The sequence below is a fragment of the Podarcis filfolensis genome, assembly GCF_964270895.1.
Source record: "Podarcis filfolensis genome assembly, chromosome: 10".
In the NCBI taxonomy this organism is placed as follows: domain Eukaryota; kingdom Metazoa; phylum Chordata; class Lepidosauria; order Squamata; family Lacertidae; genus Podarcis; species Podarcis filfolensis.
This window is the reverse complement of record NC_139612.1, coordinates 2,751,556-2,776,138: the sequence shown is the minus strand read 5'-3', so window position 1 is coordinate 2,776,138 and position 24,583 is coordinate 2,751,556. Positions and strand designations below refer to the sequence as shown.

At 45.6% G+C, this 24,583-nt stretch overlaps 2 protein-coding genes across 6 annotated transcripts; one reads left to right on the top strand and one right to left on the bottom strand.

The window, feature by feature from the left end:
• Positions 1 to 869: 869 nt before the first annotated feature.
• Positions 870 to 10,573, bottom strand: MEIG1 (meiosis/spermiogenesis associated 1). Of its 3 annotated transcripts, none has more exons than XM_083575388.1 (4): positions 10,442 to 10,573; positions 9,505 to 9,640; positions 7,487 to 7,652; positions 870 to 1,108 (listed from the first exon to the last, which is right to left on the bottom strand). In XM_083575388.1, the coding sequence occupies exons 2-4, from the start codon at positions 9,630 to 9,632 to the stop codon at positions 980 to 982; spliced, it is 423 nt and encodes a 140-aa protein (XP_083431514.1). In that variant the 5' UTR covers positions 9,633 to 9,640; positions 10,442 to 10,573; the 3' UTR covers positions 870 to 979. The 3 variants fall into 3 exon arrangements, with proteins under 3 accessions (XP_083431514.1, XP_083431513.1, XP_083431512.1); XM_083575387.1 differs by lacking the exon at positions 10,442 to 10,573 and adding an exon at positions 10,138 to 10,262; XM_083575386.1 differs by lacking the exon at positions 10,442 to 10,573 and adding an exon at positions 9,956 to 10,071.
• A 132-nt stretch (positions 10,574 to 10,705) lies between these two features.
• Positions 10,706 to 24,263, top strand: DCLRE1C (DNA cross-link repair 1C). Of its 3 annotated transcripts, none has more exons than XM_083575130.1 (14): positions 10,706 to 10,936; positions 11,975 to 12,026; positions 13,382 to 13,466; positions 14,528 to 14,587; positions 15,420 to 15,475; positions 16,294 to 16,395; positions 16,849 to 16,921; positions 17,848 to 17,988; positions 18,147 to 18,248; positions 19,794 to 19,930; positions 20,642 to 20,696; positions 21,687 to 21,775; positions 22,379 to 22,479; positions 23,202 to 24,263. In XM_083575130.1, the coding sequence occupies exons 1-14, from the start codon at positions 10,708 to 10,710 to the stop codon at positions 24,215 to 24,217; spliced, it is 2,298 nt and encodes a 765-aa protein (XP_083431256.1). In that variant the 5' UTR covers positions 10,706 to 10,707; the 3' UTR covers positions 24,218 to 24,263. The 3 variants fall into 3 exon arrangements, with proteins under 3 accessions (XP_083431256.1, XP_083431257.1, XP_083431258.1); XM_083575132.1 differs by having other exon boundaries at positions 10,808 to 10,936; positions 14,528 to 14,582; XM_083575131.1 differs by lacking the exon at positions 18,147 to 18,248.
• Positions 24,264 to 24,583: the final 320 nt, after the last annotated feature.

Here is a 24,583-nt window from a genome sequence, read left to right as displayed (position 1 = left end):
TTGCAGCCTGACATTAAAGCTGTTTTGCTGTGGCAGTTTCCATGTTGACAACACTGACGCCCCTGTTCCATTCTCTCTGAAAAATAGGTCACCCCTTTCTTTACTGGAGTGGAGTGAGGAGAACAAAAGCAAAGTTCCATATATTAGGGAAAGGTAGGTACCTGGAGAACTCCGCTCAGAAGGTGCCCATCTTAGACCCTGATGTAAAGGACCCCTATCCGCACTCTCACACTATTTTGTACTTTGCTCTTTGACCCTCTCTGCCACAATGTAAAAATAGCAAGAGTGGACTTGGCAAAGCCCTCTGTCAGCTGCTCAGACCACGCAGCAAACCAGCCTAAGGCAGAGAGAAAGGGGAGTGAGTGAGTGACTGTGGTATTGGCATGTGTGGGACTAAGTCCATAGTGCTGGCCCTCCGGTCCTTGCTCAGTTGAAAAGGGCAGCCCCTGTGAAAATTTAGTTAGCAACCAGGGTATTGCACTGGTTGCAGAGCTGCAGGCCTCTTTCCTCCTGCCACACCAGTGTCTGCAGCCTAGTCGGGAGGGGGATGATGTGGTCCAGCTTTCAGAGTTTAACTAAATAAAGTCAAAACAAAAATTTTTTTCTTCCAGTAGCACCTTAAAGACCTTAAATAAAGTCAGGGAGCAAAGCCGCAACCAGACACATCTGCGAGGCCTCAGTGTGAACCCTGAACAAGTCAACAGTCCATCAATGGGGCTCATAGGATTGCAGAGTCCCAAAAGCCAACTGCAATCTCACCCCACTTTTACAATTTCTCACCTGTCTTTTTATATAGTTTCAATAAAATAATGATGGTCTTTTTCTTTTTTTTGCAGAAAGACTGGAGAGATAATTAAAAGTGATCAAGCTACTTTTAAAACAACTTGTTTAATGTTTTCCAGATTATTCACAACAAAAAAATTAGGATTTCAATGCGCTTTACTTTTAGAAAAACAACAACACTGGGGCATAACAAAAATCAGTAAGCATAAACTTTGACTTTATGAACTTCTTTGTCTTCACATTCTCTTTCTTTGTTGTAATAGTAGAAAGTATTGTCCCTTCTCTGAAGCTTCTTCACGAATCCAGTTTCAGGCCACCTTTCCACCTGTGTGCAGAAGGACAAGAGGGTGGGACGCACATGTCTTTCAAACAGCCGGCACAATGCAAAAAGGTACCCATCAGCAGCGACATATAAGTGCAGTGCATGCAGTGTTAGGAGAGGGGCAGTTCCTCAGGTGTTCCATCTGGGGCCACTCAAAGCCGCTTCCTGGGGTGTGGCCAATGTCGCAGGTTGGCAGCTTCTAGGAGCCACAGTTGAGAGCCGAGTGCAGGGTGGGGACCGAAGGGGGACAAACGGCACCAGAAGGAGACAACCCCTCCCCCAACACCCTATACATCCATGTAAATGGTGATACTTTAGGTAATATGGGACCAGTCAATGAAGAGCTGGGGCCCTGGGGGTCAGTATAATTAATTGATTAATTAAGCTGTGATCCCCAGTTCGTATGTAATGACAAGTAACAGCTTGTGAAAACTAACAGTAAATACTGAAATCCTTATTTGTGCAGGAGGCAGAGAGGAGTTGGGGAGCGTAAGAGTCAGAAGCTTGGCTTACGGACAGAACACCAAACCATGGTGCAGCATGATGGGCAGATTGGCTGGGTGCAGGTCCTGGTTGTGTTTCATTAATACATTTTGTATATTTGATAAGATATCTAGATTGTAATCTGTGATGAATAGTTTAAGTTGATGCTCCCCAATTCTGTACCTCTATAAAAATCTCTGTACTTGTGCTTCCTCCACAAAATGAAGCTGTTTCCCTCCCTCTGTGAGACCTTAAATATGTCATGGATTCTCAGAAAGAATAAAGTGATACAGAGAACCAAAGTGAACAAAAACAAATCTTCAATTCCACAATATTTTACTGTTTTATCCAGTCTTGTGACCACCATCCACTTGCAGGTCATTCATCTCAATTAGTAAAGGATACTTTCAAATGTTTTCAATGGTAAATTTAGGGTGCTCAGTTCCTCTATGAATAAATGAGCTAAAATCTGCTCTAACAAAATCTGCTCTAAACAAAATGGGAGAAACTCTGTGTTCTCTGGCACATATGAATTTCCCAGGGTAACAGCTTTTATGAAATCCAAAACACAAAAAGCCATATGTTCCATTATGGTTCTCAAAAAACCTAGGGGTTTTGAAGGGTCAGAAGCTGGAAGGCTAAAAGGTCCAGCTCCATTCATTCTCATTATTGTCAGCATTGGGTGACTACAAAGGACTCTGTAATGCTCACCTGGAAAAAACAATCTTAACAGGGATTAATTCTTCAAAATGAAATGCTGGAGGGTGCGAAAGCCTGTTTGGGGCATCATGTCCCCCTGGGGAGGAAACATTTTCACTGCTCAACCTTACTGAGTAGGGTGAACAGCACCACAGCACCCTAATAACTGCCTCTTTACAGTCCAAGCTAGTTTCATTGTTGCTGGAGTGGGCATGACCATAACAGCTCCTCAGGCAGGAAGGTGTGCAGGCAATCCTTTAGCAGGCAAATGCCAGATGTATGGTATGTAGCCGGAGCGTACATGAAATGCAGCTGTAATACCAGAATTCTCCTCCTCCCCCTATTAAGTGTGTGATTCCTGTTGATTAGTCAAGGATACCAGAACCTCCGCACACTGTGAAACTAAGTATCAGCCATTCAGTTGTTTAAAAGGCAGAGACAATCCATTTCTCATGGCTGAATGATATGAAGAGCCACTTCTGAGCTGTACTCATGGCCAGGATCCAAAGAGCTACTTTAAGCACTCCCAAAGAGCTGGGCATGCTTGGTGGGATATTTGGCTTTCCAGTTTATATATCAAACCCTCCAAATGCTTCAGAACGTCCCTTCAGATTCAATACTGGCATGCTATGTGTAAGGAGAGGAGCTGACGTTCACAAAATGCTGGTACAAAGTGTTCTTGAGCATGTGAAATTATTTATGCAATTCCTTGAACCCCAGCCAATGATTTCATGTATCATACATTTCTTCTGCACCCTGAGAGACTCAAAAAGCAATCTGGGTGGCGAAGTGGAGACCTGCATACAACACCCAGTGGCCCTACCAAATAGTAATCAAAAGTCAGGGAAACAGGTTCGCGTGTTCCACCACCACATGCACACAAAATCATGACAGTCAGAATTTCTGGACCTGGGGTAGGATCCAACTGAGTCCTACTCAGAGTTATTGGTATCCATCTGTCTCAAGAGACAATGGAGTGCACGTCTGAGGGTGAAGTCAATCTGTTGTGCCAGCAGCACTGAAATGACTTCCCTGAAGCACAAGCCTGGGCAGTGTGTCTGGAGGTCCTGGGCTGCCCAGACAACAAGACCCTCCTCTCAGTCTCTCTGACGGGGTACAGAGGAAAGCAAAGCAAGACGTTTGGCACCAGTTTGGCTGCAGGTGCTGATGGAAGGAGGCATACAAGGCACCATCCAACAGTCTTATGGACTCCAGAATTCTGCAGGGTGTACTTCTTAGCCTTTTCTTCTGCCAAAGGTATCCCACAACGGAGCAGAGGTTTAGGATCAGAGTTTTCCTTCTTCTAGATGAGCTCCCTTCCCAGATTCATGAGCCCTGTCTACTCCTCACTTCCATCCATAGCACGTGCAAAAACCGCCTTCTTGACTGTTCAGGAGCACTCTCTAGAAATTTTGTGAGAATCACCTGACCAGATTCAGACAAAATTACTCTGTAGAGACCCTTTTCATATCCCACAAAAATGCCTCTGGCATTCTTTACTCCACCTGGAGCTTCTGTCCTCACATGAGACCCAAAAACCTTGAAATGAGCAACAGAAGGTTTTCTATGGAACAGTTTCTCAAAAGGAGAACTTCCCAACTCTTTCGAAACCTTTCTCACCCACGCATAACAAAACGACATTAGCGACTCCGCCCAGAACTCATGTGGCAGATGTGAACTAAGCAATTGCGCATTCATCCCCTTTTGCAATTCTTTGTTCACCCGTACACAGACACCCCTGTTCCACGCTTCCGCTGAAACAGCAACCTTGTGTCTTATCCCTTTCTTCTGCAGGAACTCCTGAAAATCCTGTAAAAGAAAAATTTGCTTCTCATCTGTTAAAAGACAATCAATGTTAGCATCATGCATATTTTTAACCTTGTCACAAAACTCCTGAAACCTTTCCAAGGCTTCCTGTGGCCTCTGTAACACATAAATCCAGACAAAGTTAGAGAAATGATCCACACACACAAGATAAAATCTTGCATTGCCTCTAGATGGTTCTAGAGGACCAATCACATCAGCATACACCCGCTGAAACGCTCTGTCGACCCTGGCCATCTTCTCGGCACTCGTTTTGGTCACACCTGCGAGAGAAATCAAGTTAGACTCAGAATTACATTCCATGTAATCACTTTGCTCATAAGTCAACAAATACAGTCCATCTTTCTCTCTGGCAGAAAGATACAACTCTCCATCTTTGAAGATCTTGCAGCTCTCAGCATCATAGGACAGTTTCAGTCCTTTCTTTGCAATCTGCGAAACACTCAGCAGATTGAACTTCAATTCAGGAACCAAGTAAACATTGTGTATAGTCAGGTTCAGACTCTTAAGATACACAGTTCCTATCCCGGTCGCGTCCAGCTTCTGACCGTTGGCTTGTTTCACAGCGAAGCTTTGCTTCTTAAACGTTGAAAAGAGTCCTCTGTGTGGGGACATATGAAAAGTACAGCCCGTGTCGATTATAAACGAGTTTTCAACATCTGGCGTGGTTCCTTTCGCCATCAAAGCCTTTGCAGGTTTCACCGAAGACTTGGTATGACCTTTGCCTGCTGCCTCAGGCTTTGCTGAGCGGCCCTTAGCTCCTTTTGGCTGGCGTGGCTTCTTGCAGTTCCGCTGAAGATGCCCAGCCTGTCCACAATTGTAACATCGGACAACGTTCAAAACTACAGCATTCTCTCCAGTAGCAACATCAGTGGGGGAATTAGAACTCCGTTCCTCTCTCCCCCTGTCCTTCACCTCCAGTGCAGCAAGACGGTCGTGTTCATTCAAAACAACGGCACACACCCTCTCCGCGGTCAAATCTTGAGCCGGAAGGGAACCAAGCTGACTGGCAACCGTTTTGTAAGTCCGATTTAGGCTGTTTATCATCATGAAGCAAAACACTTCCTCCTGTAGACGGAAATTGCGTTCCACCATCTGTTGGCGCAGATATTTCATCTCTGTCAGGTGCGCTTGAACATCTCCATCAGGCGCAAGCCTCAGATTGGTCAGCTTCTCAAAATACAGCAACGCTGAAGAACCAGCATCCCTCTGATGTGTTCTACGCAGCGTCTCCCAAATCTCTCTCGCATACTCTAAGTTTTGAATATGCACCAATTGGCTATCTGAGACACACAGAATTATAGCCGTCCTGGCCTTTAGATTCTGTGATTCCCAACCTCGCGTTGGTGCTGCAGGGATGGGGTTCTCAATCACATCAAAGACCCTCTGATTCTGCAGCAGAGCCTTCATCTTTACAGACCAAGATGAATAATTGTCATTAGTCAGGGGAGGGGGATAAGGCAAACCTCCCCCCTTCTTGGCATCCATTCTGAATCCAAGTCTCTGCTCTCACTTTCGAGCCAGTAAATTCCAAAAGTCTGTTTTGGGCTATTTACTGCCTTCTCTGGCAGGGTGACTGCAAGCTTTTTCAAAGTCCTTGCTAAGATAGTCAAAACAATTCGACTCCTCAGGCTTTCTGACTGAGCCAGTAACTTTCCACTGTACTGATTGTCGTTGCCTTCAGACAAGAAATCTTATCAACCACAAGAATTCCTGGTATGCAAGCCTTTGCTCTCAGAGCTGTTTTTCCAAACGCAGCTCCCGTGAACCAGAGAATGAATCAACCTGCGTTCACACTTTTAGCCCGAAAATTCAGCATACCTTTTGGGGCTCCGTTGCTTGGAAAACACCCCCTCTCGGTGTCCAGCCGTCTGTTCAGCTTCTGGCTGCAATGCAGACGTTATCTTCTTTCCTTGGTGCAGAGGATGGCACACGATCCATCAACCTCTCACCTCTCATGCTGATTCCCATGGATCAGATAACCAGCGGCTACTGCTACCAGTTGTCGGAATTCAAGCCTTAGTCAGAGGAATTGGCCACTCTCCAGGTGCCCGGCTTGAGTTCCTTGTTGATCTCCCCCGTCAGCGGCTCCCGGCAAGACAAGGCGAGATCTCTATCGGCAATCCTCCTCAAACGTGAGAAGAACACACCATCCCTCCCCTGCCATCCCCAGGGAGGGGAGAGAGACAGACAGAAATGTATTTACATGCCTTTATTTCTGTCTTTCCAGCAGTACAGAGAAAACGTGTCTGCACTCTCTTTACATCAACAGCAGAGAGAGAAATAACTCCTCCCATGTACTTCCAGTACAGGTCAGATGACACTCTGAGCTAACATCCGGTGCTCAGTGGTGTGAATAGACTGTTCCTTTGTTCCCACGGTACAGTCCCAAAACATCAACATCCTGTTTGGCTTTCCAGCCATCTGGAGCACTCAGCCAGCATTGCTCCTTTTTCGTAACAGAACCCACTATCAGTCTCAGCCACTCAATCCACCAGAGCCTGTCTTGGCCTACAGGGGAAGACCCTAACTTATCAGGGGGGTTGGAGACCCACCAGCGTTCCTCCTGGTTTAGCCAGTCAGTTGAAGCTGTTTCCCAGGGTGTGGCCACTGTCACATCCTGACAGCTTCTAGGAGCCACAGGTAAGAGTTGAGTGCAGAGTGGGGACCAAAGGTGGACAAACTACCCCAGAAGGAGCATGACATGTCCCCCATCAGAGGTACTACCCCTCTCCAACACCCCATACACCATACTTAGAGCAGACCTGCTGAAATCAGTGGACAAGTCATGTCCACTGATGAAAGTGGGTCTGCTCTGAATAGGAGTATTGAATATTGAATTGAGAACTGAGTATTGAATATTGAACTCAATCACACTTATTTCTGAGTAAGCCTAGGATTGCTGTTACTCCACCTCATTTCTGAAGTGAATTTTGTGAATGGGAAGAAATCATGGTTGGTATACATGGACAATGAACTCTTGATCCCGTTGGATCAGGGTAATGTACACTGATTGCTAGACCTGCAAATACGTCTTAAGATGGAGGTGTGATTTGAGTAACCACTACTGATTCACAAAGACACCAATAGCTTTTATAAGCCAGTGAAACTTCCCAAATTGGTTCCTATGGGACAAGACATTTGAGGTAGACTCCAAGTGAAAGGTTACTGGTCCCCTAACACAGCCTAAAAGCTTTCTTGTTCTTCTTGTTCTTCATTTTCTGAGGGTGTACACAGGGGCAAATCAGTTCAGGCAGAGAACACAAATGTAAAAAAATGAATTATGGTCATAGAAAACATTTATATGCAATATTTTAAAAGGACAGAATGTTTGCCACTAAACTACAAAATGCTTGCATAATTATGAAGTCTTACCATGTCTACATGCTTCACTTGCTTATATTCAATTTCATCCCTATATCCAGCTTGCTGAAATCTGTAGAGATTCTCAACTTCACCTGACCATATCTTGGCACGATGTATGGATTTAGGTTTGGTGTCAATACCGGCTGTGGCTCCAGAGACATCACCAGTTAATTTGCTGAAAGTAATTTTTAAAGAGTTTCAATTGTATGGAGAATGCTTGAGAGTTAGAAGTGAATTTCAACTTAATGTGAATATAAAAAGACATGAGCACTGTCAACTAATTATAGTTTGTTAAAACACAAGTAAACAATATCCCATTCTAAACTGTGTTAAGTACAAGAATCTATCAACTACATGAAGCTATATGTAAAATGCAGGACAAATGAGTTGGGACACATGACATTTACAGGGTATATTCTGCCTCTCCAAAATCCTGCATTTGGCAAAAGGGAGCCAAGTCTTTGTTGCTGAAATATGATGTCATGGACTGTGGCTTTGGATCCCAATTTCCTCTCCTCTAGGATCTTTCTGGAAGCAAACAATAGCTGACATCTTTGTAGTATAATTTCACAGGGTGCAATTTCTCTCTTCCATTGAGATCTCTTAAGCAGTGAAGTGGGAATTTCTCTTTGCTTTAAAAAAGGATCTTTGGAAAGGAGAACTGGGCTCTCAGGACATGTGTCCATAGGGTACAATTCCCCTTCCCCTTGTGTTTTCTTCTGTACCCAAGCAGGCAAGGGCCAACGTTGGTGCATCTCCTTCTGCTGGCAGAGAGTCATCCTAGCACACAGAGTCCCTTCTCCGGACCTCCACTTGCCTTATTTCGCAGCATCATACAGACGCTGATTGGCAAAAGAAGTCATCAAACAGAAGCAATTAAGCTAATATCTGGTCGTTCTACTGGGCAGCTATATAGGTTATTCCATTCAAAGGGCAGGCAGCTAATCAACCCAGCTATTAAAATCTTTGTCTTTCAAATCATAGCCCAAATGCGCTACGGGGCTGAGATATGGGGAACTGGTGTTAAATCTGAAATAGAGGGCCTACAAAATAAATTTATGAGGCAGATTTTAGGGTTTCCCTGCAGGACACCTTAGAGCTGAGTTGTGCCTCCCCTTGCTAGCAGCCAGAATGGATCTAGCCTATCTGAGATACTGGTGCATGCTAAATGCCTTCGAGTATCGTACTCTTACTAAGCTCTGCTGGTGAGAGCAACTACTTAGCCCTTAGCCCACGTGACCTTAGAAATTGGATTATTGATCAGGATGCCAACCAAGACAGAGGCATCATTGCCGCCCATTACTCTACTTGGTACCCCCAAATTAAGACCAATCACTCAAGGCTCCATTACCTTGAGACTCTGACCTTTCCACAACTTCGCAGGGCCTTTGCAGAACTAAGATTCCAACAGATGCCCTCAGCATATTTAGAGGGGAGATATCAGGGAATTCTCCACATGGATTGCAAATGTATATATAGATGTCATCAGGTAGAGGACATCACACACTATCTGCTGATTTCCCCCCTGTATACAACGCCCAGAGGGAAATTTATATTCTTAATTGGCTTCCAGGTCGATCTGCACAAGAAGCGACAGTTGAACCCCAAGCAGATAAACATCTATATATTACACACCAGGTAGCCATATTTGCGCTGGCAGCCAAGAAGCTCCGTTCCAGCTATGTGAATGCACTCCAATTTTAAACATAATGTTGTACATTTCTTTTATGTTGTAAACTGCTACAGGTTATGTTGTATGATTTTAGATGTATGTTTTTCTTTTATTCTCTGTTATACATTATAAAGGCCTTTGGCTATATACAATAAAATGGATTTTGGCAACAGAAATACTGCATTCCAAACAACACAAAGTTTTAGTGCCACTATTTGTCCCAACTCTGCAAGTTGTGAAGGATTAACTTTCTCTTAGTTCTGTTCATATGTGGGCCTATATTATCTGTCAGTGAAGAATGAAACCAAACTTGACTAGCATGTTAACATGAAGACTCTGTATTATCACCACTTACGAGTCTTCAAGGCTATCTGATTCTCTCCTGAACGATGTCCCAGGCACATCTGACACAGGTGCTTCTTCAGAGGAGAAAGCTGAACATGGTACATCCTTACCATCCATGAAGGCTACTGGGTTTTCCATAACAGCTCCTGCAAAAACAAAGAAACGTAGCCAAGTGTGTAGAGCATTTTCACCTACTGCTGCCTGCAAGTACCTGTTGAGTGACTTAATGAAACTTTGAATACAAAGATATCCAGTGTTTAACTGAATTAAAAACCAGGAAGGGTCTAATATGTGCTTTTGGAATCACTTTGGAATAGACATCATTTATTTACTTGTGAATTGCTCTCTCTCTCTCTCCCCCATATTTCCCCCTGTATAAGACTATGTTTCCCCCCAAATTTTGTAAGTTTAAAATTGGAGGTCGTCTGATACACGGAATGTTTAAAATATATATTTCTTACTTTTGGGCTCAAAAAATACGGCTCGTCTTATACATGGGGGGATCTTATAGACGGGAAAATACAGTATATATTGAAATGCCTCAAGTACCATAACTTGGGGGGGGGAGTGAGGAGTTTTTGTTCAGGGGCCACTTAAAGTTTAAAGGCGTAAACAAATCCCCAACAGCCGTAAAAGAAACAACCTTTTTGGCTTATTTTTTTATATAAAGTTAACTCCCCGAGGGAATCGGGAGGCGGGGCTGTCGGTCGAGATATCGCGATATTTGAGCCCTAAAAGGGGCGGGGCTCCACCTAGGGGGCGGGACCAAGGACCTAGAGGTGGGCGGGTCTGACTTTTGGACCCAATCAGCAACGCTTCTTTCTGGGGCAGGGAAGGTCCCCTTTTCCCGCTCCCCCGCCCCGCCCCGCCGTGATTCCCTCCGGGCCCCCCGCCTCTCCCGCACTTCAGGCCGAAGCCCCGCCCCCGCCCGCGGAGCCCCGACTCACCCCGGACGGGAGCGTCTCCGCGCGCGCCGCTTTCCCCTCCCCCACTCAGCGGTTGTGAGGTTGCTTAGCAACCTTCGGCGGGAGTTCGGCCAATGGGACTGCGTCTCGAGCCGCTGGGCGAAAGCGGCCAATCAGGAGGCGCTCCTGGGAGGGCGCTGTCCGTAAGCAGCCAATCAGTGCAAAGTTTACCCTTCACACGCTTTGGAGGTTTACCTCAGCTCCGGCGCCTGCCGAGGCGTGGGCGGGGCCTGGTCCTTTTCTGACCAATGGGGGCGGCGGGGCGGAAAGGAGCCTGCCGGAAGTGGCCTCGGCGGAAGAGCCGGAAGGGAGTTCGGCGGACCTTTCCGGCCGCCCCGCAGCCCCGCCGCCTTGGGTCCGGCGGCGCCATGAGCAGCTTCGGCGGGAGAATGCGCGAGTATCCCCGGCTCTCCATTGACCGCTTCGACCGCGAGAACCTCCGCGCCAGGGCCTATTTCCTGTCTCACTGCCACAAAGGTCCGCTCCTGCTGCTGCTGCTTCGCCGTCTCCCTTTCTTCCTCCTCCTCCTCCTCCCGCCCTCACAACAACCCTGCGAGGGAGGCCCCGCTGAGAGGCAGCGACTGGCCCAGAGTCACAGCCAGGGGGCCGAGGGGGGACGAGCCCGCTCTCCCCAGGGCCTCGCCCAGCACTCCAACCGCTACACCTCACAGCCCTTGGCTTATGCTGCCCCCCCAACATCCTTCCAGCCAGTGTTGGTCAACGCTTTGCTTTTGTTTTACTATTTTTCATTCTTATTACTATCCACTGCCGGGGCTTAGCCTCGGGAAGAGAAGACTCACAGAGACGAGTGTCTTTGAGCATGCACAGAGTGCCATCCTTTCTTCTCAGAACTGCCCCCTTCACTGTGTTTCAAAAGGTGCTGCCCGCCTGGTTGAAACCAGCTGCTGGGTAAACTTTCCTGGCAAATCTCTGGTCCTGGACATGCTCTGCCTGTTGATCTGCGCCTGCCTCTGCTGACGCCCCAGAGCCCTTGTCCCTGAGCAGTAACAGGAGAAGTCTGTCAGCTCCTGATACCTGCCAATGCTCAGGTTACTTTCCAGGGATATTGCATAAAGCCAAAATCACATAAAGTCAAAGCATTTGGGGTTTAATGACAGGTGGGATTGATAAACTCTATCCCCCATGCACTCCCCCCATTTTAATTTTTGGTTTTTTTTTAATTGCCAAGTGCATAAAGCTGAACCCGCACAAGTTAAATGCTCATAAGTGGAGAGTTCCCTGTAATGACATTCATTGCACACTTCAGGAGAAGGGGGAGGTTCTGAATTGGGCTACAGTTCCTCAGACAGAAAAGGATCCTGTCCCCTGAGCAATTGGTGCTATTTCCTGAGCAACTGTTTTAGAAGATTCTGGGACAGGAGCATGATTTAACCCTGCTTCTCTGATCATGCTGACGCTTGTGTCTGTCCTTCTGGCCTGTACTGAGGCCCAAGACTGTTCTTAGCATGACGGAGTTCTAAAATAATCTTCCTCTTTTAATATGTTAATATTTAGATCACATGAAAGGCCTGAGAGCGCCTTCCCTAAAAAGAAGACTGGCATGCAGGTAATGAAAAGGGAGAAAGACGTGTGTGAGAATAGGCTGGGACCTGTGGTGAGTGAAGGGATAAGAAAGCATCAGCACCTTCTCAGGCTGATCTCCTTAAGGATGAGAAGAAACTTGTTTTTATTTTAAACATGGAAGTTTAGCTTCTCATATTCTGCAACTGAATACAGTAATCTGTAATGTATAAAATGACCATAGTAGATTCTCTAATTTACTGCATATACACCCTTTTGCTTTGTTTGTTACCTGAGTTCTTAGCATTCTGTCTGGGTCCTTAGTAAAAACTACAATTTCACTTCCATTTCTCCCATGTGGGTAAGTGTAGCTCAGATTCTAAGGATTTCTCCCTCCCCTTTCCTGCCCAGTTCTTAAATGTAGTTTTAGGATTCATTTATCAATGTGTGTTTTACACTGCACTTTCTGCAGTGCATATTTTTACATGCCCTGAGAATTGTAGCCAACCTTTTCTATTTACCCCCTAAACGTACTCGGCTAATGCAGGGAAGGTGCTGGAATGTGGGATTCAAATCTTGGAAGATGAGTAGTTTGGGTAGAGCAGTGGTCAGCAACCTTTTTCAGCCGTGGGCCGGTCCCCCGTCCCTCAGACCATGTGGTGGGCCGGACTATATTTTGGAAAAAAATAATGAACAAATTCCTATGCCCCACAAATAACCCAGAGATGCATTTTAAATAAAAGCACACATTCTACTCATGTAAAAACACCAGGCAGGCCCCACAAATAACACAGAGAGGCATTTTAAATAAAAGGACACATTCTACTCATGTAAAAACAGGTTGATTCCCGGACTGTCCATGGGCTGGATTGAGAAGGCAATTGGGCCTTAGGCATAGCTGTCAACGTTTCCCTTTTTTTAAGGGAAATTCCCTTATTCCGAATAGGATTCCTCACAAGAAAAAGGAAAAGTTGACAGCTATGGCCTTAGGTTGCCTACCCCTGGGGTAGAGGCAAAGTTGTCTAGCTAGCAAGTGTGTGGTGTCAGATGGGTGTCTTCTGTCTGTAGGCAGGGGAAGAGACTAAAGGGTATATAATACAGCAAATGATGTCTGGGATTGCTTACTTCTCCCTCCTTAAGTCACAGACACCTTTGCCATATCACAGACTTGCTTGTTGAAGGAGTTTGCAAGGAGGCATGGGAACTACTTTTTGTTTGATTTTTTGGATATTGGACAACCACCATTTGCTTTTTTAAAAAAATATTTTATTAAGGGTTTTCTTGTTTTACAGTGTAAGTGTAATGCCTCGTATTTTTTTTTCTTCTTTTCTCTCTTTTTCTTCCATGTAATATTTCACCATTTGCTTTTTTGTGAGACATGTATCTCTTTTTTCTTCAAAGCTTAAAAGTCCGCTTGTATTGTTCACCAGTAACAAAGGAATTGCTGCTAACTAATCCACGGTATAAATTTTGGGAGAATCACATTGTAAGTTGCCTCTTTTCATGTGTAGTTGAAGTAAACAGACACTATTAATGCATCTTAATGCTGTTATAGCTAGCAATGTCAGCAAAAGATGAAGCTGCCATAATCCTAAGGACAGGCATCCCCAAACTCGGCCCTCCAGCTGTTTTGGGACTACAACTCCCATCATCCCTAGCTAACAGGACCGGTTGTCAGGGATGATGGGAATTGTAGTCCCAAAACATCTGGAGGGCCGAGTTTGGGGATGCCTGTCCTAGGTGGTGAAGTCCATTTAAACTGTGTTGTAGTCGTCATCTTTAATTTTAGTATGTCTACTCTGAGTAAAACTCAATACCACCCTAAGCTTTACTTCGTTCACCTGTTGTGTCTTAAAATGAAATACAAAGGTGTATCCTGGGACTTCCTTCCTTTCTTTACACTGTTCAGTCTCAGGTTCTCTCTGCCCTGGCAGAGCCACAGAAGGAGATGGTGGCTCAGGTCTCTTCATGCAGAGAGAACTCCATGATAATAATAATAATAATTTATTTATATCCCGCCCTCCCCTGCCGAAGCCAGGCATTAGCATTTCATCTCAAGCTCCTGTCTGATATACGGTATGTTCCAGACTTTTTGTGGAGCTTCTGTTGGTGCAGAACAGAGGATTATTAGGCTGCAAAGAAATTGTGGAACATGACTCAAAAAGGAAGAAACTTGGTGAAAAAAATTGTTTTTTTGAATGAGTCATATTTCTTCCTTTGCTGGGTCATGTTTTGCAAGAAGTACCCATTAACAGTTGCTTTTCGTAGATCTGAGGTCCCTCAGGTGCATGTCCTCAGGCATTCTGTGGGGCCCACAACAGTTTCTTAGACTTCCATACATGTTTCTTAGATTTTGACATGCCCCCAGGCTCCAGAAAGTTGGGGAGCCTTGTCATAAGTTAATGGCTTACCTTCCACAGGCATGTGCTTGTCTCCTGATCCTAGCTATTACCATGCCATTAAAAACACCTGTTTTGTACATGCTGTAAAAACAGTTCTCATCACCTATAATGTGCCTCTGTACATTTGTTGGTCTGTCTGCTGTAGGTTTCCATTGAAGTTGAAACTCCAACGCAGATTTCTCTGGTTGATGAAGCATCTGGTGAGGTAGTCAGTTATGTTGACTGTTTAACATTTTAATATTTCACCTAAGTAGGTAGGAGTGCTAGTTACTCTTTGCTCTGAAATTCCAATTTTGGCCAACAAAATGGAAGCCTGGTATCTATTTTACTTTCTCCCCCTGCCTTGTTTGTCCTAATTTCCTCTCTCTTTTATACTGTGCTTTGAAGTCTTCAGGTTTCTCCTCTTTTCTGCATCTTTATAATAAAAGTATATGCTAATAGCATATGGCACAAGAACCCATGCCACCAGGCAATTTCTAGCCCATGCACCTTATTGGCAGGTGTTTTTCAGGCACCACTGATCAGCTGGTGGTCTGTGCCTGCACAGCTCCTTGCACAGCACTTCCCAGCCACCACTTCTCAGGACTTCCCCAGGGCTGGTGATCAGCAGATTGTCAGTGCTAGGGAAGCACTGGACATGTCTTGCCAGCACCATTTGAATTCACAGAGCAAGGGCAAAAGTGAGTTGTTGTGGCATCAAGCGACTGACAGGTCAGCAACCTGTCTGTCTCCGCACCCGCCTGTCATACTGGTGAGAGGGAGAGGTACGGAGATAAGGAGTGGATCCACTGGCCAGATTCCCATCCTTGATATAAATGAAAGTCAGGGGCAGGGCAAGAGCCTGTGAGACTGGTCTCTCCCCACACCCCCAGGCCACGGGGTCCTATCCCCAGATGCCTTGCGCGCACAGGGTTCTGTTTCCCACCTCCTTGTCTTCACTCTGCACAGCAGCCAGGCAAAAACTATTCATTACAAAGTTAACATGAAACGAGTCAATGTCTGTGTGTCTTCCTTCCTTCCTTTGTGTCTCTTTCCAGAAAGAAGATTTAGTTGTAACGCTTCTGCCAGCCGGCCATTGCCCAGGATCAGTTATGTATGCATTTTTCTTGCCTTCAAATAATTAATGGAAATCAATATGAAAAATATATGTCACAGTGGGTTGTGGTTCTATAAGAATTAAACTGCAGTTAGTTTATTTTGGATTTGTTTACCAAAGGCTGACTTCCCCTACTTTCCGTCCCTGGTTATGGGCGTGGGGGCCTTTTAATGGGATGCCTTGGTCTCGCACACCATGCCCAGGCAAAATTGCAGTTTGTATTCATATTTATTACTATTTATTAATGAGTTGGTCTTTTGACATAACATAGAATCAAACACAGTACAAAATAAGATTTAAAATACAATAAAAACAGAATAAACAAACGCATGGCAATGTTAGTTGAACCAGCAGCAGGTTGCAGAATGGGAGAGGGGGAGTGGTAGAGGGACTTAAATTTCTCTTTTGTCATCCTTTTCTAGTGGTTATTCTGAACCAAAAAGTGAAGCCAGGATTTGAGGCTGTTTCTGTAATTAAGAGAGAATCTCATTGGTGTTAGCTGCAGTTAATGCCAATGCTGATGGGAAATGAAACTGCACTTACAGCTTGGGGGAACAGGGCCTTGTTTGGTTTTTTGTGAGAACTGGGGAGAGCCACAAGAGCGAATGCACACAGTTACAAGCGTGATAAGATACTTGGGGCATTGCTCCTGTTTATATGCCTCTTCGTCCCGCTATGTGCAGTCACTGCTGCCCAAGTTTCTTAGCCGAAAACCAGTGCCATAGCCCACTCTCCTGGCTTTCACCATTCCATTGTTCCGAAACCCAGCAAAACCCCCAATGCTGAAACTGACAGCAGTGCCTTTTCTCGTGCAGGTTTCTCTTCCAAGGTGAAAGTGGCACTGTGTTGTACACTGGGGATTTCAGACTTGCCAAGGGAGAAGTGGCCAGAATGGAACTTTTGCATTCGGGGAGCAGGTAATGGATTGTGGACCTTTCTGGTTTGGCTTCGTTGCCCTTTGATTAGAGGGTCAGGTGTGTGACAGGCAGAACCCTGTTATATTAACCCTTTGCAGGTACAGTAACTTGTAAATGGTATGCTTTGCGCGTGAAAACCACTAAAACACACGGACCCTGAATGCAAACCTCTTAAACCTTTAGAGAGCAGTCACAGCTTTGGCCCGGGAGCTGACAGAAAGGAAACCCCGGAGCCTTAGCGCTTGCATATTGCCTTCCATGGCCACAGTGTGCCGTGGAGATTTGGGCACTGCTTTGGTAGGAAGGCTGCTTGGTTTCTTCTAGGTGCATTCATTTGTGAAGGCAAATGTCACCTTTTGGATGCCAACAAAAATATGAGTATGTTGCTGCATAACACGCGACTGATAGCGCTGTGCCAAGCACAATCTTGAATATTGAATTTCTCTCTTACAGAGTGAAAGACATCCAGAGTGTGTATTTGGATACTACTTTCTGTGATCCCAAGTATTATCAGATCCCCAGCAGGGTAAGTACAATTTGAAGGAAGAGGTTTTTTAAACAAACAAAAAACCCAACATGCAGCTTGCTTGCTTGGCCAGAATTCCGCTTGGGACTTTTGGCACTCAACTTTTCAATGGGAACTGTAGTTTATTAGGGGTGCTGAGTGTTGGTAGGTGCCCATGTCCTCCTGGAGTGCTTTGACCTGACTGAAATGTTGTCTTGAACTGTGTCGATGCCAATTTCTCAGCTGGATGGAGGACAGAGAGAAGGGGCAGGAGGGAGGGAGAAACATTTGACTTGTGTGTGCCTCTGGCCCTTCCCACTGCTGGTATGTGGACCCTGAAGCCCCCCCCCCCATGTGGAAGGGCAGCTGTCAGGGAACTGCCATCGGAGCCAGAGGGAGAGGGAGGGCTCCAGAGGGATTCCGGAGAGCGTCCCGGGAGGGAGAGAAGCAGCACATCTTCTGGGGAAGGAAATCAGCGTAGCACCAGTGGAGAAGGGGGGCAGATGGGGGAATCGGCGAGGGGGCTCCAGGACTCCTCGCCGGGGACCAGCGGGGAAAGCACGGGTCCTCCGCTGCCCACACCCTCCCTGCGCAGAAGGCTTCCACGCAGGGAGAGTAGGCGGAGACTAGGCGTCAAAGAACTTCTTTGCTGGAAGAAGTTCAAGAAACGCCCACTGACGGATTCTGCCAGCGACTGAGACAGCCACGGGGAAGAGGCTGTCCGGACAGAAAGGGTTCATTCAGGCAACCCTGCCAGGTGTGGCACCGATTTACGCACGAGCAACCCCTAGAACCATTACAGCAGCCCTTGGCCAAAAGAGGCTCCCTACTCTGCCTGCACAAAGTGCTTGGTTTTAATGGCCAGGGATCAGTTGTGGGCTGAACAGAATGCAAATCCGTTTAGATCTGCTATATGCGAATGCCCTGCAGTCTTTTTCCTTCAACAGGAAGAATGTATGAAAGGCATATTAGAGTTAGTGCAAAGCTGGATCACCCTCAGTCCTTATCATGTGGTGTGGCTGAACTGCAAAGCAGCTTATGGATATGAGTATTTGTTCACAAATCTCAGCGAGGAGCTTGGAGTTAAGGTAAGACTGTCGTTCTCAATACAACCCCTTTCTGAATGGAGCACAACCATGATCCCTCCTCCCCACCGCAAGGCAAATTCCTTGAGAAGGAGAAGCTTGCTGTCTCTTTTCTCAGTTAGTCTACAACAGCACTAATAATGGCAAACTTAATTTCCTAGGTGCACGTGAACAAATTGGAAATGTTTAAAAACATGCCAGAAATCCTCTACCACATCACCTCCAATCGGCACACTCAGATTCATGCCTGTCGCCATCCAAGGGTGCGTATCTGTCAGCATTTGACACCCCCCTTGGGTGAAGTGCTAGAGCCCCTGGGGGCTCCATGTTAAAGAAGAGTCTGGCTTTGAAGAAACCAGGAGATGTTTGGCCAAAGCAGCTTTAATATTCTTATTTGGAGGGAAGGTTTACTTTCCTATGGCTTTTCTAAAACGGCTATTCACAGCGCCATAAAATGAACTAAACCAAAATAAAACTAAAGCACAGATGAGATGACCAGTGGCGTAGCGTGGGGGGTGCAGGGGGGGCCGGCCGCACTGGGCGCAACATCTGGGGGTTAGGGTTAGGGGGCGCAAATCCACGGGTTAGGGGGCGCAAATCCATGGGTTAGGGGGCGCAAATTACTTGCCTTGCCCCGGGTGCTGACAACCCACGCTACACCACTGGAGATGACAGTAAAGTATCACTTTTAAAAACCCATCAGGGAAGCTATTAGACTGGTTCCCCCCCTTCCGCCCCTGAAAACACCACTCTGAAGGTCACTCCTGGGTTGGCTGAGTGGAAGGGCTGTACCTCAGGGACAGCACACAAGCTCTGCACATCTGGGTAGAGCTGTCTGCTGCCTAAAATACCAGAGAGCTGCTTCCAGTCAGAGTCAGCAACACTGAGCGAGGTGGAGCAGTAGTCTGACTTGGGGCAAGGCAGCTTGCTGTGTACCTTCAAGGGGAGGGCATTCCAGGAATGGTTGCCGCCTCTGAACAGCTGCTCCTGAGCCCCAGCTGATCCCAGAGGAAACTTCAGGGAGGCATGTGTTGGTGGAAAAGTACCTTGCAATGTGCAGGATCCAGGCTGCTTAAGGGCTTAGAGATGCTACTCAGCACCTCCAACTGAGCCCAAAAGCACACCAAGCGTGTCCGGTGATAAGAGCATAGAGAGAAGCTACATTTCTTCATAGCTGTGATACTAAGTGCCAGTCTAGGGTGCTAGTGGGGGGGGAGGAGTGCTGAGCTCCCCTCATTGTGCGATGCTCCTCAAAATATTGCAAAGACAGCCCTCCACCCCAGTTTTAGATGCATGAAAGAACAAACATGGCTGCCCAATAGAGCTGGGCAATATGGTGACACATTGGATGGGCTGCTCTCTTCGTGGTCCCTATCCTGCATGAAGCTTCTGATCCTCAGAGCACAAAGGCATCTAGGTGATTTTGCATCTGTTTGAAACAGGTTTATGTATGTACTTTTAATTCTCTTAGGGTTTATTGTATTTTAATGCTTGAATTTTCTGTTTTTAGCAGTATTTGTTTTTATCTGTAAGCTGCCTTGAGTCTCCTCAGGGAAAAAGGTGGGGTATAAATGAAGATGTTATAATATCAGAATAATGTAAGAACTCTGGTGCTCTGTCTCCACTAGGTGGGCAGTCTGTGCACAGGAGGCAGCCAGTATTGGGGGGGGGGGTGTGTGTGTTTCCATTTCTCACAGGGAAGCAGAGGAAGGTAGTAAGTAAAAGAATTTGCAAAGTTACATTAGGTATTGAAAAAAGGATGTGCTTGATCTGCCTGGGTGCTACAGTTAATGCTGTCTCTATGACAGGATGATGAAATGTTCCGAGGGAACAGGTTGCCTTGTGGTGTGATTTCTCAGAATGGAAAGCGGTTGCACATAATTAGCGTCAAGCCATCCACAATGTGGTTTGGAGAAAGGACAAGGAAAACGAATGTAATAGTGAGGCAAGTACTCTTTTCAATTCTTACTATTTTTTAAATTCTCGAACAGTCCAGAGCATGGAGCAGCTGCTCTGCCAGACCCCATTCAAGGTGTTGCTGCCAGTAAATAAAGCACTAAATGACCTCATTGTGAGTGCAAGAGACGGCTTTCTCCCTTCCAGAGGAGATCAGGCAGTCCTAGCCCACGCTCAAGTGAAACTCGAGGGCGCTTTTATTTGGGAGAGGATAGGTACATTTAGGTGCTGCAGTTTTTGTCACTTTGATTATTGTATATAGTTTACTTGGATTTTATGTTAATAGCTGCCCTGGCACACATGGCAGAATATAGATAAATATAGGTATCTTTATGTAGGTGTCAGCATGACTCTGCAACTGAAAAAGGTCCCTATAGGGTCTTGCAGTGATGAGTAATAAGGTGGTCCCTGCCCTCCGACATGATCTAAAACACACGACACAAAGCGAAAGTGGGGGAAGAACCAGCCTCGGGCACGAGCTACTAGTTTTAAAGTTCTTCTCGAGTGTTTTCGCTGCCCTTAAAGGCTTGCAGGAAGAAGGTGCTCCTTCTCTGACCTGTGGGTGGGGCCTGGCTGGCCTCCCACTTTCCGTGATATTCTTCCAGGAAGGCAGGATATCAGTTTTTATATGTGATCTGCTTTTTATTAAGGTGCTGATGCTGTTCACATACTGATAATTTAATTTCTGGTTTCTGCTTAGGACTGGGGAGAGTTCATACAGAGCTTGCTTTTCCTTCCACTCTTCTTACAGCGAGGTGTGTATAGTATTTGTTTTGTAAAATGAACCCCTTTTACAATATACAGAGCAGCCTTTACAAGATTTTATATTTAGATTTTGTAGCCTTTATAGGATGCATTTTGGGGGTTATTAAAAGTACAATAATGATTATTCTTCATCTTTATGAAGCACGTTGAAGCCGCTATATGTTATCTTGGTAATCCTGATAACATCCCTTTGAGGTCAGCAGGTATTTTCTCTATTTTATAGGCAAGGACTGAGGTTGAGGAGGATGTAGCATGCCTAGGGAAGCACCTCTTTCCTCTCACAGCTGACAGGAGACTTGAACCAGAAACTTTGTAGCTTGCTGTCTTCGACTCAGCCCTGAAGCTCCACAACCTGAAATAGGCAAAGGGAACCAAGCATTAATAAACGTCCATAGATTTCACATGCCCCCTGAATGGTTGATTGTTTTCTGACGCTTGCTGCGTGAGAAGGTGGCAGCATCTGCCTCCTGGTAGGAATGTCCACAATAGCAGGTGCTGATTCAGAGTGTGTTGTCCATCACATTTGGAGTCTGCCCGTCATCCAAGGATTCCTGCTTCATTTAAGCCCCTTAATGACCTACTGGCTTCACCCCACTGAAGTGGAACTTGAGAGATAAAAAGTGGCAACCTTAAATGGATGCATATGTCAGAGAGAAAAGCTACAGATGCCTGAGCAAAGGGGTCCTCATGCCTGCTGGGGCCATTCTACAAGCACAGCAGTCTTGTGCGCAAATCAGAATGCTGATGGAGCTTTGACTGGAGATGGTGACGTGGTGAGACACAGTGCCAGCGTGGTGCAGGGGGCAGAATTGGAACTGGAGTCATTTACCATGTCGGCTATGAGAGTTTTTCGCTCTCAGCCTCATTTTTTTGTAAAAAGAAAAAAAGCCTCTCAAAGCAATGGCAAATCACAGCAAAAAAAGGACTGCAAGCCAGGTTTAAATGCAGAAATTAATTCCTCCTCCAATCCTATTTTGTAGATTCAGGATTTCTTGAGCTACATTCGCCCGGTGAATGTGTATCCCAATGTAATTCCAGTAGGTGTGACAGAAGACAAACTTATGGAAATGTAAGTTTCTGTCTTTTTCTCTGGCTCTTTGCTGCAAAGATGTTTTCTAACTAGTGTTGAAAATGACGCTGCCTTGTATGACTTATTTATCTGTTATGCCCACTGAAACTGCTCAATTGAGAAAGCTTTATTCCTTGTAGTAATTTTCCATCTCTGCTCTGCATAGTAAAACAACATGCTGTCATTGTCCATATTCACAAGTGAAAGCCATCTTCATTATGAAAGCAGCGTCCTGTTTCTGCTGTCTAGTAAAATCAGGGAGAGGAGCTTAGGCTCTAGATAAAGAAGTATGTTTAAATCGGTTTTATATAGATCTATTTTTATGACACAACCATACTTTTAGGGAAGTATTGTACAGTAGCAATTCATTTATCTTGGGCCTGGGTTGGGCATTCCCCCCCCTCCATAATTATAATAAGTCTGGCAAAGTACTTCTGGTTATTTTAGCAGGGTTGTTGGTTGTTGTTTTTTCATTGAACACCTGAATTTTTGTAAAGTTCAGTGTAGTATGCAAGTGATCTGAATTTGCTGAAAATTAAAGAGGAACTAATGAATGTTTCAGAAGTCTAAAGAGCTACAAAATTCTGTATTGCTTCTTCTCAGTTTAAAGCCATTATGTACATCATACAACAAAAATAACGAGCTGAAATATAAACCACTTGGAGCACTGAAGAGAGCCAAACCCTCAGAAATAACAGACACAGGTAAGAGAAAGGCAAGTTTTTCTCTCTTCCGTGTCAGATGGAGATGGCAAAGGAAAGGACTCCTGTGGTTTTGAAGCAGTAAATCATGTTTATTGCATGATTATGTCATCTCTCTAATGAACTTACATTTTTTAATTTCACTTGCATCTCACCCTTCTAACCAACTCAACACGGCATGCATAGTTGCTGTCCACCCTCCAGCTTACATTTCCAACACGGCTGTGGGACTTAGCTTACACTAAGTGAACATGACTAACCTCAGGTCACCCAGTAAACTTTGTAGCTTTAAGCAGGGATTTTGCTCAGGGTTCCCAAGTCCTAGTCTGACATTCTCCACCTGTACCCTATCTCCCAAGTATCACAGTGGCTCCCAGCAAGTTGTCACCCTGGTTAGCTTGGAGTCCAACAGTCCAGACATTGGTTTACAGCCTCATAGGCTGCTCTGCTGATTCAAGCATGCAACAGAATCCTGGACTGTGCCCGTTCCAATGAGGGAAGTGTAGACAAAAGCACACCAATGGTAAATCTCTCTGCATGTAGAAAATAGCTGGGAGAAGTTAGGCAACCTGTTCCTTCATGCTGTGGTTTAGAAGCCCCCCCCCCCCAAATGCTTGGAAGTTTTATAATCCAGGAAAAGGTGTCTTATGATGGTAAGGCATTTGGAGACTGGCTTCAAGTCATCTTACTACCTTCTCATGTTCCTGGTTTTTTTGTCTTGACAGATGGTGGGAGTGATGATCTCTTTGATACAGAATTGATTCCTATAAGATACAAGATTCCAAAACTTCTCCCAGAAATGACAGCATCTGAAAATAGGCCCCTTCCTGATAACTATCAAGATGACAGCGACAAAACAAGTTATAGGGCAACTTCCATGCCAGCCCCTTTGAAGGTAGATTTCATAGAGTGTGAGGAATCCAACGGTGAGGATGACGATGAGGAGGAAGAATTGGAGAAAGACATGGTTCTAGATGAACTTCTGCCACCCAGTGCAGAGTCTGCCACTGTGTTGCCAAATCCAGGATTGGTCTGTTCAGAGCCCACTTGCAAACAAAACGAGGACCTGGAAGTGCCCAAGTGGGATGCCTACTTTAAGCGACATGTGGAAGACACAGATACCTCTGAACACGAGGACTATGCTCCAGCTCCTACAGATTCTAGTGAGCCTCAGTCTCCCAACCTGTTCAGCGATAATGAGGATTTTAGTGATTCTACCCACATCTCCTCCCAAAACTCTTCTCAGTCAACGCACATATCTGAACAAGGTAGCCAAGGGTGGGACAGTCAGGCAGATACTGTGCTCATTTCCCCACAAGAGCGAAAGACTTTTGAGTCCAGCCCTTTAAAGAGAGGAGCAGAGCGAGCAATGCTTTACGCATCTTGTTTCCCTGCTGGGGAAAACCGAACAGACATGCAGAGTTGCAAGGCTTTGGCTCACAGTGCACCTTCTACAAACAGTATTAAGTTGGATCGCCAAGGCAGAGCTCAGGAGGCAAGTGCAGCAGCAGCAGCAGCAGCAGCAGCAGCAGCACCTATTCTGACACCAAGTGTGCAGGATGAATCAACTCCGGAGAGGAGCAAACAAGGGAGTTCAGGGCTGCTCAAGCCTGAGGACCAACTAGAGTCTCAGAGCTCTTCTGACTTTGAAATCCCCTCTACCCCCGAGACAGAGGTTCCTAAACCAGACCAGCTGTGCAGCCTGTACAAGAAGCTGGCAGCAGGGGAAAGTCTGCTCTGATCAGGAAGCAAAAAGAGCTATCAACTTTTTTCTGTCATGAATGAATGACATTCAGAAGACATCTGAAGGCAGCCCTGTTCAGGGAAGTTTTTAATATGTGACATTTTAGTGTATCTTTCATCTTTGTTGGAAGCTGCCCAGAGTGGCTGGGGAAACCCAGCCAGATGGGCAGGGTACAAATAATAAATTATTATTATTATTATTATATGAATGATGTTATTCCTCAAATCATGTATTTTGACAGCTGACCATGTGCCACTTGAATTTTTGCTTTTGTAACTTCTAATTTTTATACTGAAAATGCAAACTATGATTCTGTTTTTATAGGAAGTTGCTTCATTCACACTGAGAGAACCTGGAAATCTA

Bases quoted from the DNA above. Each gene is read 5' to 3' on its own strand.
- MEIG1 (XM_083575386.1), bottom strand. From the start codon at position 10,046: ATGGTACTTGAGGCATTTCAATATATACTGTATTTTCCCGTCTATAAG. The intron at 9,641-9,955 runs GTAAGAAATATA...TTGTTTTTGCAG, and splicing joins CGTATTTTTTGAGCCCAAAA to GAGCTGTTATGGAAAACCCA. The intron at 1,109-7,486 runs GTAAGACTTCAT...TTCTGCACACAG, and splicing joins AAGTGAAGCATGTAGACATG to GTGGAAAGGTGGCCTGAAAC.
- DCLRE1C (XM_083575130.1), top strand. From the start codon at position 10,708: ATGGGGGCGGCGGGGCGGAAAGGAGCCTGCCGGAAGTGGCCTCGGCGG. The intron at 12,027-13,381 runs GTAATGAAAAGG...TTTTCTTCAAAG, and splicing joins AAAAGAAGACTGGCATGCAG to CTTAAAAGTCCGCTTGTATT. The intron at 17,989-18,146 runs GTAAGACTGTCG...TTAATTTCCTAG, and splicing joins GCGAGGAGCTTGGAGTTAAG to GTGCACGTGAACAAATTGGA.